Here is a 12,485-nt window from a genome sequence, read left to right as displayed (position 1 = left end):
TTTAAAATACTCTTTAGAGTGACTGCTTAGGGGCATGGGATTTCTTTTTGCAGTAATAAAATTTTCTAAAAGTAGACCATGATGATGCTTGTACAACTCGGTAAATTTACTATAAACTATTGCATTGTACATTTTAAATGGGTGAATTTTATGATATATGAATTATGTCTTAAAATTATTTTTACAAAAAATCACTTCAATAAAAGGGCACAAGGACAAAAAAAAATTACATCAGCCTATAAAGCACATGACCACAATAAGTAATTACGTAATGGAACAAACAAAGACTGTATAAGGCAAAAGAAGTCTTCTGGGAACCACCATACCCCTGGAGACACAGTGAGTGACACCACCACCAGGAATGGGCCTCTCAGCTCTGTGTCTGTCTCCATTCAGGCTGGAACAAGTCTCCTCATAAGCTCGGTCCTCCCCCTGGAATCTGAAGTCTCCTCAACCTTCTCAGTCAGCCTGAGAGGGACAAGTAGAACTGCTGTACAAACTCTGTAAGTAAAACTGTTTTGTTCGATGAAAAGACTTGACTCTAGGTGAGCCAAACTTTCTTATCCACAGCAAGAATTTCCTCACAATGTTCAGAATTAGATGAGATAGTGAGATGGTGGGCTGAGGTGGACAGCAGAATTTTTAGAATTATTTATTCTCAGGAACCCTGCAGAGAAAGGGCATTTTGTCTGCCCCATGTGGGTTGCACAGTTTGTGGTTTGTTAAGCAAATGGCTTAATTAGGGTGCTATATAAGTTATCATAGTTAGTGGTTTGGTGCTTGAGAAAACCAAAGAGGTTGTCAGGAGCTGAATAACGCATTTCTAAGCCCAATTATTCTTACTAAAACTTAAAAAAAATACCAATTTTGAACACTTACTGCATGTGAGGCACTGTATTACGTGCAGTATATAGTCTACCTATAGATGAGGAAATTTGATCAAAGAAAGTTTACACTACTTATACATGAAACCATAGTTTTGGGGAGCATAAGTGTGGGAATTTTTTTTAAAAAAAATTAGGTTTAAAATCCTAATTCTGACATTCACTAGCTGTGTGTGATTCCGAATATGTTTCATAACCTCTCTCATACTCGGTTACCAGAAAAGGGGAATCAAAGTGAATTTAGTACTACTTGCCAAATGATGTTGTAATATGAATTAAAAGAATGCTTCTCAAATGCTTAGCTCTGTAACTTTCACAGAACAAATTCCAATAAATGGTAGCTGTTGTTATGAGTAATATTTTTTATTATTGCTACAAAAATTCTCAAAACTAGTTAGTGTCTAAGCAAGGACCTGAACCCAGATCAGTCACATGTTATAGCGATGCCATTAGCAATGGCTTGGACAATATTGATAATGCTATATGGTTGTTCAGGAGTTAAAGACATAGAAGCCATAGCTCATAACAGTTCAATGAAAGAAGAGCATCACTGTGATCTGGGAGGACAGGAAAATTAATTAGGAGACTATAGCTTATATCTTCCAAGAGAAAAGGAAGGTTGTACGTGGATTGGAGAGGAGGGATTGAACAGATTCCAGGGTGATAGCAGCACAGAGTAGTTTGGGGGAATTTTAGTACCTCCCCCTGATAAATCCATTAGTCCCCCTTTATTCTTTGATATGAACGGGTAAGTCTGTTCAATTAAGGAAAGCACAATGAAGTACAGCTTCAAGCACCCACTATGAACCACATTGCTATTACTCGGCCCTCAAATAGAAAACTCTGGATTCTCCAGTTTTTGACATTTTAGAAGTAAAATCATTAAGTATTTAATGAACATTGGCATGTAGGGGATGAGAGAGAGGGAGAAGAGTGTGTGTATGTGCGTATGTGAGGGCAGTAACTCTGATTAGATGATTTGTTAGTTTGATGTCATTTACAGACAAATGAGGCATAGGAGAGAGAGTCGGGTTTGGAATGGGGGAAGGAATGAGATCCATTTGGCTCATATTGTGATTGGGGTATCTGAGGGATTATGGGTGGGAGTATGCCTCAAGGGTAGTTAGTTTATTCATTTTTTTTTCCACTGGCACTAAGCAGAGAGCTTTGACCTGTTCTTCAAACTGCTGTCCATTAGTTTTTCAAATTGCCTACTTGATCACCTCACTCTAGTTCCAGGATTCATGACTGCCTTCAAGTTTCAGCCCAGACATTTTGCCATGGCTTCAAAGATCCTGTTAACTTTTGAAATATAGAACGCAGGAGAATCTATAATTAGATTTCAGATTCACGTGTCATCTGAATATAAGTGCTATTTAAAGCTGTGGGAAAAACTAAGATATCCCAAGGAGAGTATACTGGAGAGCAAGAAAAAAACAGGGGCTTCTATGAATCGTGGGTCACTACATCAAAAACTAATGATGTATGATGGTGACTAACATAACATAATAAAATAAAATTAAAAAAAAAACAGGGGCTTCCTGAAAGAAAAGGACTCCTAAAGAATACCACAACTGAAAAGACAGAACAAAAATACTGTTCAATAAAGAAATTAAATAAAAACACAGAATAACTATCACTGAAGCTAGTGAAGGAGAAAGTGCCTAAAGAAAAGACAAAGAAAAGGTGCCTAAAATTGTGAAAATTTGAGATGAGAGAGAGGAAAACAAATCTGAAGATAATTTTTGGACTTGGTATTTAGAAAGTCATTGGTGACATGAGTTGGAGAATTTCCTCAGAGTCATTAGAGAAAGAACCCAGATTATTACTGAAGGTAAAGGGATAATAAACACAGGCAGACTGTCTTTCAAATAATACGTTTTGTCATTATAAAAGATAAGGCAGGAAATTGAGGGAGAAACAGGGTTTGTCTCTTATTTCCCATACTAACAAAGCACAGGGGCCAATTAAGAAAGATGGTCAATATATCTTAGTTGAACTGAATGTCATGTTGACAACATCTACATAAATGTGTGGGAAGCTTTCATTAATGGTTTGGGGTATAACTTGAGAATTGAAGCTGCGGAAAGGGAGCCACTGGTACTATCTAAGATACTAAAGAAGGAAAGGAATTTTGTTAGGGTTAAGGGAACAAATGAAGAATGATTTGTTTAGTTATTCATAAAATATTTGGAAATGCCTAGCTCTTGATGTTCTGCAACTAAAATTGAAGTTCCCTCTCCTTTCCATGGAATGCAAGATGTTCATGTCCTGGCCCGGCTGATTTCTCTTGCTCAGCTCCCACATCACCCAGCATCATATTTAAGGCTCCAGCATTTTAATTTTCTTGTAAGTTGTCCAACCAACCCTGTTATTACTTCATTTGGTTTCTGCTTATGTTTTTATCTATGTCAAGAACACCCTTTTCCTGCTTTTAATCCTTGTAAACTCACATCCACCCATCAAAATATTACACAGTTCTAATTCATCTACTCAGTTAAGAGTTCTTGGAACTAATTCTTCTTGACACACACAGACACATTCATGTATACACACACTCAGAATCTGTCGCTCCAAACTATCCTGTCTTATCACTTAGAAATACCTCATCCAACGCACTCTACAGCTAGAGGTATTTGTCTCTGAATCCTCTTATATGCAGTGTGCCTGGCATGCAGTAGTTGTTCCCCAAACTGGTAATTTTTCATTTTCATAGGAGTCACTGCGCTCTTATTAAAGATACAGTTTTCAGCCTTAAAAAGATGAGGTGTTGACAACCTCTCTGGTTTTCTCAGGCACCAAAGCACTGTCATTTTATCTGCTTCATATCCTTAGTGCTGACACAATACCCAGTGAGCTCCCAGTTTGATACTGAAATGAACTAAGCGTTGGTGATGGGTGATCAAGAGCTTAGATGGAGTTAGTGGCTATGAAAACCAATAAGGAATCTTCTATGTTTGCACCCAGCATGGATGAGGAGAGGGTACGGGAAGACACAGTTGTAGAGCAATGGAAAGGAAGGAATTTTAGGGAGTTCTCTTCTGCCAGACTCAATTCAGATCAGTTCAGCCTACACATTATGTTTTTCTTCTGATCCCTCAACAAGAAAGGGAAGGGAAAAAACTGACAAGAATGAAAATGTGTAATGAATAAATTGTTTAAATTAATAAAATAATGTAAAGGGAGCCATGAAGAAATTAGGATGAAAGAGAAATTGTTCCAATAGCAATTAAAAAAAAAAAAGATCTCTTATAAAATTTCCTAGCACTCCGTAACAAAAGTTACAACTCAATCATTGCATGTCATAGCGACAAGCATCATGAAAATCTTCATAATAGCTAGACATAAGTGACAGATATGGAGGCACTCTGCAACCCCATAACCCTTTTTTGTCATTCACCACTGTACCCTAGATGTTGAAGTTATTTATAAACAGTGCTATTCTTTCTCCCTCACTTGATTTTAAACTCTTTAAGAGTTCATTCTGGCTCAACACTTTCACATATGCTATTCTAGTAGCCTTGGAATACTTCATTTCTATTTACACAAAACATAGCAATCTTTCAAGCACTGATTTTCCTAAGAAGACTTCTCCAGATACCCTAAGCCTTTTACACACAATTGAACTGTGTGTGCAATTATGAACTTTTTCATAATTAGTCTAGCTCCCATGGACCCCAGGAAGTTGTTAACCTCAAAGGTTGAGACCCAGGTTCTGGAAATTAATAGTAAATAAACAGGTCAAAGACTTGTGGAACGTGAGAGGTGAACCCCCTTTTTTTTAATTATCATAAGTACTATTCATTTAAAAAGTAGAGTTTTAGTTTGCCTTTCTGATCAATATGTATTTTTAAAAACTATAATTACTAAAAATGTTTTCAGAAATCAATATATTTATGAAAAGCGCTAACAGAACTTGTTAAACATCAAATTTGTAAAACTTGTTAACTTTCAAACTTTCATAATTAACTGAAATGCATGCCAGTTGAGCAAGTCTGTATCCAATTCATTTCAGCATAATGTCAGTTGTATTCATGACACTCAATAAACAGGCACCAGAAGCAGTGCCAAAAAGAAAATGCTCCCTTTCTTAATGAATGTTTCCTTTCTGTCAACTCTTATTCCCATTAGGAGGTTTGATCATACATTTCTAACAGTAATTTCATTGGTTCCCTGAGGACATTCTTACGACTCTGAACTGTAGAGTCTAAAGTTATAGTTTACTTACTGGGTCAATTCATGTAACTTAGCACTTCTTTTTCCTCTAATTTTTCATTGATTTCAATTAAATATTTCCCAATTTTTTTAAACTAAGATTTCTTTAGGGAATCCTTGAGGTACTTTATCTGGGTGAACGTGAGTGATCTGGAAAACTTTTAGGCTCCCCTGAGGAACAGTTACCTTACTGACTGAACCCTTTCCAGTTACAGCCCTAATGTCTGCTTTCCCAAGACTCCCCTTTCAACTCATACATACCCATCTGAAGAGCCTGAAATTCTGTACTCAATGAAAAATGAAAAGTAATGTTCACAGTAAAGGTATATCTTTCCCTCCAAGGCAAAACAGTAAAATTCTATTAAATATCTCCTAAAAAGGATGTCTTAACAAAATGGAGAACAACCAGTCTTCAGGCAGATGAAGAGAGAACTCTATCTGTATAAGGCAGCATGCTATATCATATGGGGGGAGGGGACAGAGGCCTCTAAGGTGGTAGGTCTGTGTTCTAACTCCACTTCCCAAATGAGACACCAGACGCTACACTGCAGGTGTCACTTTCAAGGTTAGATACCATAGACAATCTGCACATGACTGCACTGCTGCCTAAGCCATCTATTAGCGTGTCATATGTGTTTTGTATCATAAGTATCTCTCTCAATATTTTCTGGCTTCCCAAATTGTCTATAAGCTTCTCTGCTTTCTACACTTGAGGCCAATGTAGTATTGCTGCTCCACAGTCCCAGTCTACTTTTCTCTGATGCCAACTATATGGAAAAACTAACCTGCTACCTCTTTATCACAATTTGAAAATCCAGAAAAGGTGAAATATAATTGACCAATCTTGAGTAAAGTGACTTCCCTTCATCCAGTCATCTCTGGCTGGAGAAATGGAAGGAAAGGTCACATAGTATGAACGTAGCTACCAGCAAAGGGTCCCAGGAAAGAAAAATGATGGGCTGAGGTACATATAAGAAAAAGAATGGTACCTACTACAGCAGTTGAAATCTTAATGATTCCTTTATCAATTTCAATGAGAAATTCATTTTTACATAGTATATAAATATTTGTCTTCAGTTAGTTTTTGGTTGAATAAAATTATTTGTAATTGGATTAATACAAAAAAATGCAGTTTTGTTGTTGTTCCAGAGTTTCATCTTGGAACTCTGTATTTTTAATCCAGCATTTCAAACTTCGGGAATACCACATCTACTTCCACCATTTTCCTGTGAACTTCCCGGGCTGGAAGCCTTCCACACCTGGATCTCCATTCCCTTCTGCTTTCTCTACATAACCGCCCTCTCGGGAAACAGCCTGATCCTCTTTGCCATTGTCACCCAGCCCAGCCTCCACGAACCCGTGTATTATTTCCTCTCCATGCTGTCCACCACTGACCTCAGCCTGTCCGTATCCACCCTAGTTACCATGTTGGGTATATTCTGGGTATATTCTGGTTCGACGTCAGGGAAATCAGCTTTAATGCCTGCTTGTCACCGATGTTCCTTATTAAACTCTTCACTATCATGGAATCCTCAGTGCTGTTGGCCATGGCCTTTGATCGTTTTGTGGCCATCTCTAATCCACTCAGGTATGCCACCATTTTAACTGATTCCAGAATAGCTCAAATTGGAGGGGCAATTGTCATCAGGGGGACACTAAGGCTGACACCAAGGGTTGCACTTCTTTTTAAAAGACTGTCCTTCTGCCACAGCCACGTGCTCCACCACTCCTACTACTTCCCCCCTGATGTAATGAAGCTCTCGTGTACAGACAGCAGGATCAGCAATGCAGTTGGGTTGACTGCCATGATCTCTACTGTTGGGGTGGACTCAATCCTCATCCTCCTTTCTTACATTTTGATTATTAAGACTGTCCTCAGCATTGCATCCCCAGAAGAGAGGAAGAAAGCCTTCAGCACATGTATCTCCCATACTGGGGCTGTTGCTATTTTCTACTTTCCATTGATCAGTCTGTCCTTTGTTCACAGATTTGGGAAACGAGCCCCAGCCTATGTTCATACAATGATTGCTAACACGTACCTCCTGATCTCTCCTGTAATGAACCCCATCATCTACAGTGTGAAGACCAGATATGCAGAGCTGTGATAAAAATTCTCCATTCCAAAGATACATAGAATCACAGAATTCTAGAGATGGCCTACATTGTCAATTTAAAACAAAACTGGTGATCATGAAACAAAAATTTAAAATTAAAGCTGGAATATATTTAGAACATCAACTAGCTTGACCCTTTATTTTACAGATGAGGAGACAGAGACATAAGAATAGAAGTAATGAACAGTGTAAAGTGTAAAGTCCTAAATCTATCATTTCACCCATCACTGTTCATTCTGAACTGTTGTTTATCCTGCCAACAAACTGTAAGGGCCCCATTTCTCTTGGACACAGAGGTCAAGTGAGCTGGCCTCCCTCCAGGGAAGTTTCCTTAGCATTACCCATACTTTTCAGCCTGACTTGTTTAGATTTCTGAATCTCTCTCCCTAAGCTACCCATGACAGATACATAGATGGTTGGATGGATACAAGACATAAGCTATCTTTTATCTCACTGAAGGATGCAATTATATGCCTATTAAAAGGGCTTCTCATTCTCTGATAGCAGCTTGTGGCCAAATTTGGGATCTCACATTTGTCTCACATAAAGCTATTATGTCTTTGCATAAGATCTGAGGATAGGGAGAAGAGCAAATAGTGGTCAGAGGTGTGAATTCTGTGACCTTTGAATCTTGGATTTGTTCTTCCTTGCTTATCCATGATGGGGATAATCCAAGTCAAATCTTTTAGTTCCTATTTTATCACACTATATTTTAAGACTGCTGGTCTCCAAACCCTCTCCCCTAAAACCAAATGAAAGAGAATCTCCCAGCTGCAGTATGGACCCAGATGAGGAGTGAAGAAGAATCCTGGGGAGATGAACAGTTTTACATAACTACCACCGATGAAGACACCTGCAGAGTTAATTCCCAAGATTCAGAGGTCCTTCTTCTTAAAGCCAAGCCTTTAGCTCTTTAGAAACAATTAGCTCTAAAGACCAGGGTACCTAAGGAGCCTAGAAGAGAAAGTGTTTGATGAGGTCAGATCCTAGGTGTTTGGGTGGCAGGGCAGGGGCAGAGGAATGCTGGGCTTCCAAAAACGAAAAGCTTTCCCTAACATGAATGGCTTGTTGGCAGAGTTTCCAGGAAAGACAAGCTCTAGGAGTATCAAGACTCGACCCAAGTTCTCCTTGGGGAAAGGACTGTGGCCTGGAGGCAGCTTTCAGGTGTGGAGAAACACATCAGCCATGAGCAAAGAGAAAAGCCTTCACAAGGGACCATGCCAGGCAGCTAGGATCCGCTGGAAGCCACACACCCTGCCAGCACCTTCATCTCTAGATAAGTCACTGGAGGGAGCCACTCCCTTTCATTTGATGACCTCCAAAGGCATTTCTTTTTTTTACCTAACAGATTGACTTGTGGTCTTTTTTTCTTAGGTTTTTTTCTCATCTTTTAAAAACTGCCATTTTTGTGTTTCTTTTTCCCCTTGCTGACCTTAGACCTGGGGATCCAGAATCCTGAAAATTTGAAGGAAAAAAAAATTCCCTATCCCCACTGGCTTCATATACCCATTATTCCCTTCTCTGTCTAATTCCTACTCATGTTTGAAGACTGAACAAAAGGCTTATCTTTGCCAGGAAGGTTCCCCTGATCATGCCTCTCCCCCTCCCATGCATTAAATGCACACCTTAAGCTAACACTTATTCCAAAACTCTAATAATTGGGTTACTTGTCTATCTTCCACGATAGGTAGGGCATCTGAAGGTCAAAAGATGTGTCTTTCATCTCTGTATCATGAGCATCTAGCAAATAGCCTTGTACATAGTAGGTCGTATAAGTAGATGCTTATAAAATGAATGAATAATTGAAGGAAAGAAAAGAAAAGAGAACATACCTGGAAAGGGTTCTCAGTAGGGTATCTGTTAACACCTATCTGAGAAAAGGACCACCCAATATCCAGGTAATGAAGGTGTGGGCCAGAAGGAGTCCAAAGGAATTTGGAAAGGATACATTTTGGGATAAGCATTGGGATACATTTTGGGATAAGCATTGTTTTCCCCAGGTTCCGTTTTTAAAATGTAAATGGGAGGTGCCTGAGTGGCTCGGTCAGTTGGGCATTCCAGTCTTTGTTTCAGCTCAGGTAATGATCTTGGGGTCCTGGGATCAAACCCCATGTTGGGCTCCACACTCAGCGCTGAGTCTGCTTATCCCTCTCCCTCCGCTCCTCCCTCCACTTGTGCTTGCTCTCTCTAATAAAGTAAATAAATAAATAAAAAATTTTAATGTAAATGGACCTTGAGAGGGGCAATTGATAAATGAGTTTGAACTATCCTCTTTCCCTTTGGAAGAGGGCTTCAGAGCTTATGAAAGAGCCTAAAGGGCTTGGAAGAGTGAGAAGGGAGAGTACGAGAGGGAGAGCTAAGGTGCATTCAGTTCCCAGGTTTCCAGGGTTGGCCTCTCTGATTGTGCTCCATGTCCTAGCAGGCTAGCAGGCTGCCAGGGTGACCTCACCCTCTCCAGCACCCCCTTCTTGATGCCAGCTATGAGTTCCTGCAACTTCACACATACAACCTTTGTACTTATTGGTATCCCAGGATTAGAAGCAGCCCATTTTTGGATCGGCTTCCCCCTGCTTTCAATGTATGCCGTGGCAGTGTTTGGAAACTGCATCGTGGTCTTCATCATAAGGACAGAGCGCAGCCTACATGCTCCCATGTACCTCTTTCTCTGCATGCTGGCAGCCATTGACCTGGCCTTGTCCACATCCACCATGCCCAAGATCCTCGCCCTCTTCTGGTTTGATTCCCGGGAGATTACCTTTGATGCCTGCATTACCCAGATGTTTTTTATTCATGCTCTCTCAGCTATTGAGTCCACTATCCTGCTGGCCATGGCCTTTGACCGTTATATAGCCATCTGCCACCCACTGCGCCATGCAGCAGTGCTCAACAATACAGTAACAGCCCAGATTGGCGTGGTGGCTGTGGTCCGTGGATCCCTCTTCTTTATCCCACTGCCTCTGCTCATCAAGCGGCTGGCCTTCTGCCACTCCAATGTGCTCTCACACTCCTACTGTGTGCACCAGGATATGATGAAGCTGGCCTATGCAGACACGTTGCCCAATGTGATCTATGGTCTTACTGCCATTCTGTTGGTTATGGGTGTGGATGTCCTCTTCATCTCCTTGTCCTATTTTCTGATTATACGAACAGTTCTACAACTGCCTTCCAAGTCAGAGCGGGCCAAGGCTTTTGGAACCTGTGTGTCACACATCGGTGTGGTGTTAGCCTTCTATGTTCCTCTCATTGGCCTCTCAGTGGTACACCGTTTTGGAAACAGCCTTGATCCCATTGTGCATGTTCTCATGGGTGATGTTTATCTACTTCTGCCTCCTGTGATCAATCCCATCATCTACGGTGCCAAGACCAAACAGATCAGAACTCGGGTGCTAGCTATGTTCAAGATCAGCTATGACAAGGACCCTCAGGCTGTGGAGAACAGGTGATCCTTACCACTCCACTCTCCCTTATTTTTAATGGCGTGACATAAGGATTTCCTAATGCTAGCTTAATTCTAGTTGCCTATAAGCGTATCGATGATTTTCTCAGCTGTGGCCTCCGAATTCTGCCTCTGCTTGGGGTGAAAGTTTGGAGGCCACCATTATTTCCTTCCATAGGTCAAAATGTTATTGATATTATTATTGTACCAAAAGTTTAAATTAGAAAAACCACCAATATCCCCAATATGTAGTAAAAAAACAGAGAAGAGTGACAAAAAATACAACTGGCTTTTTAACAAGGGGAAAATTATTCTACCTGACTAGTAATCTGAGAAATCATATATTAAAACAATAATTAGGCAGCATTTTTGTCTATTAAATTAGCAGTTTTTATTAATGAAAATTCACAATGTTGAAATATAAATTCATGACCATCAAAGGTGATGGTATAATTGGCATATGTAGCAAGAAATTTTAAAGGTTCTATGCTTTAATGCTATATTCTCACTTTTGGAAATCTATCCTAACAAAATATCCCTAAGTGCAGAAAGCAGGTTTTTCATAAAATATATTGGTTACACAATTATTTAGAGAAATCATATTAAAAATACTAGGATATAATATATAAAAGTAAGGAATAGTAAACTCAAGTATGGTCCATTTATTTAATGGAATATTATGTGGAATAATCTATATAAAAGGAATATTGTGTGACTTTTAAAGAATCTGCTATAAAATGAAACATGCATATAATGTTAAAAAATAAACAATAAGGACACATGATTGAAACTAACTTGAAAAGCACCTCTGCCTTGAAGGAAATGTGCTCAAATTAATAGTGACTCATTTTTGTTTTTACTTTCTAAATGTCTTTATTATGGAGATCTTGTTTAGCTGATGCGCAACTTTCAAAATGAAGAAAATGAAACTGACAATTTACATAAAACAAAGCTTGTCACAGACCTCACTGTTGGTTTACTATGCATTATCTGGGAATTTATCTAAGCTCTACACAGTAATGCCAATGAACATGTCTTGAGTGCTTATCATGTTCCAGGCACTATGCTAAGTGCTTTAGTGGTTTTATCTGATTTTCACAACTTTTTGGAGTAAGTACCATTTTTGCCTCCCATTACAAGTGAGAGAAATGAGACTTTCATTAACAAGATAACTAAGCCATACAGTTTGTGGGTGCTGTGCCAAGATTTGAAATTGAATTTGATAACCAAACACAGTTACTTAATTTCCATGTTATATTGCTTCCTTTTTAACATCTGCCATTTATTTCCTCAGCCTGTGCAAATCCTGTTTTCTCTCTGCTGTGTGCCTTATAAGATGAATGTATTTGTGTTGAGACATAACCCTGCCCTCATGAGTAACAAATCCAGAATACTGTTCAGGTTTTATAGCCACCTTTCATGTTCCACAGCCTGCTTCTTCCCAGATTAAGGAAGAATATTTTTGTCTATTTATCTCTTATATATTCTCAATCATATTTCCCTTTTTAAGTATATTCTGTACCTGTCAAATATTTTGAATGTCTGGTTTTTAATTCAGGTATAAGATATAATAAAATTTTATTTTAAATTTTGCTAAGTGTTATACATACTGCTTTTATACTTATAGAATCCTATAAACTCAGATTTGAAGATACAGGAGATTCCCTAGTCTACTTTCCCACCCCAGGTACTGTTTGCACAACTGTAAAGATGCTGAATGCATCAAGGTGGGATATTTCCATTGTATGGTTGAAATCAGATTTCATGAGAAGCTGAAATCTGACTTCAATCATCGGGTTCCCTTAGAAGCTTCACTGAACAGATCTTGGGTGGGGG

The 12,485-nt window shown here is 39.2% G+C and overlaps 1 protein-coding gene across 2 annotated transcripts; it reads left to right on the top strand.

Moving 5' to 3' along the window:
* Positions 1-341: 341 nt before the first annotated feature.
* On the top strand, positions 342-12,234 carry LOC113915148 (olfactory receptor 51E2). 2 transcript variants are annotated; one of them, XM_027580946.2, is made up of 2 exons: positions 342-503; positions 9,636-12,234. In XM_027580946.2, the coding sequence occupies exon 2, from the start codon at positions 9,685-9,687 to the stop codon at positions 10,654-10,656; it is 972 nt and encodes a 323-aa protein (XP_027436747.1). In that variant the 5' UTR covers positions 342-503; positions 9,636-9,684; the 3' UTR covers positions 10,657-12,234. The 2 variants fall into 2 exon arrangements, 1 of the variants encoding a protein (XP_027436747.1); XR_003517595.2 differs by lacking the exon at positions 9,636-12,234 and adding an exon at positions 7,087-7,604 and having other exon boundaries at positions 352-503.
* Positions 12,235-12,485: the final 251 nt, after the last annotated feature.

Source organism: Zalophus californianus, chromosome 11 (assembly GCF_009762305.2).
Source record: "Zalophus californianus isolate mZalCal1 chromosome 11, mZalCal1.pri.v2, whole genome shotgun sequence".
Lineage (NCBI taxonomy): Eukaryota > Metazoa > Chordata > Mammalia > Carnivora > Otariidae > Zalophus > Zalophus californianus.
This window is presented reverse-complemented; position numbering and strand designations above follow the sequence as displayed.

What these genes read in the sequence shown, in the direction of transcription:
- LOC113915148 (XM_027580946.2), top strand. Translation starts at nt 9,685, where the DNA reads ATGCCAGCTATGAGTTCCTGCAACTTCACACATACAACCTTTGTACTT.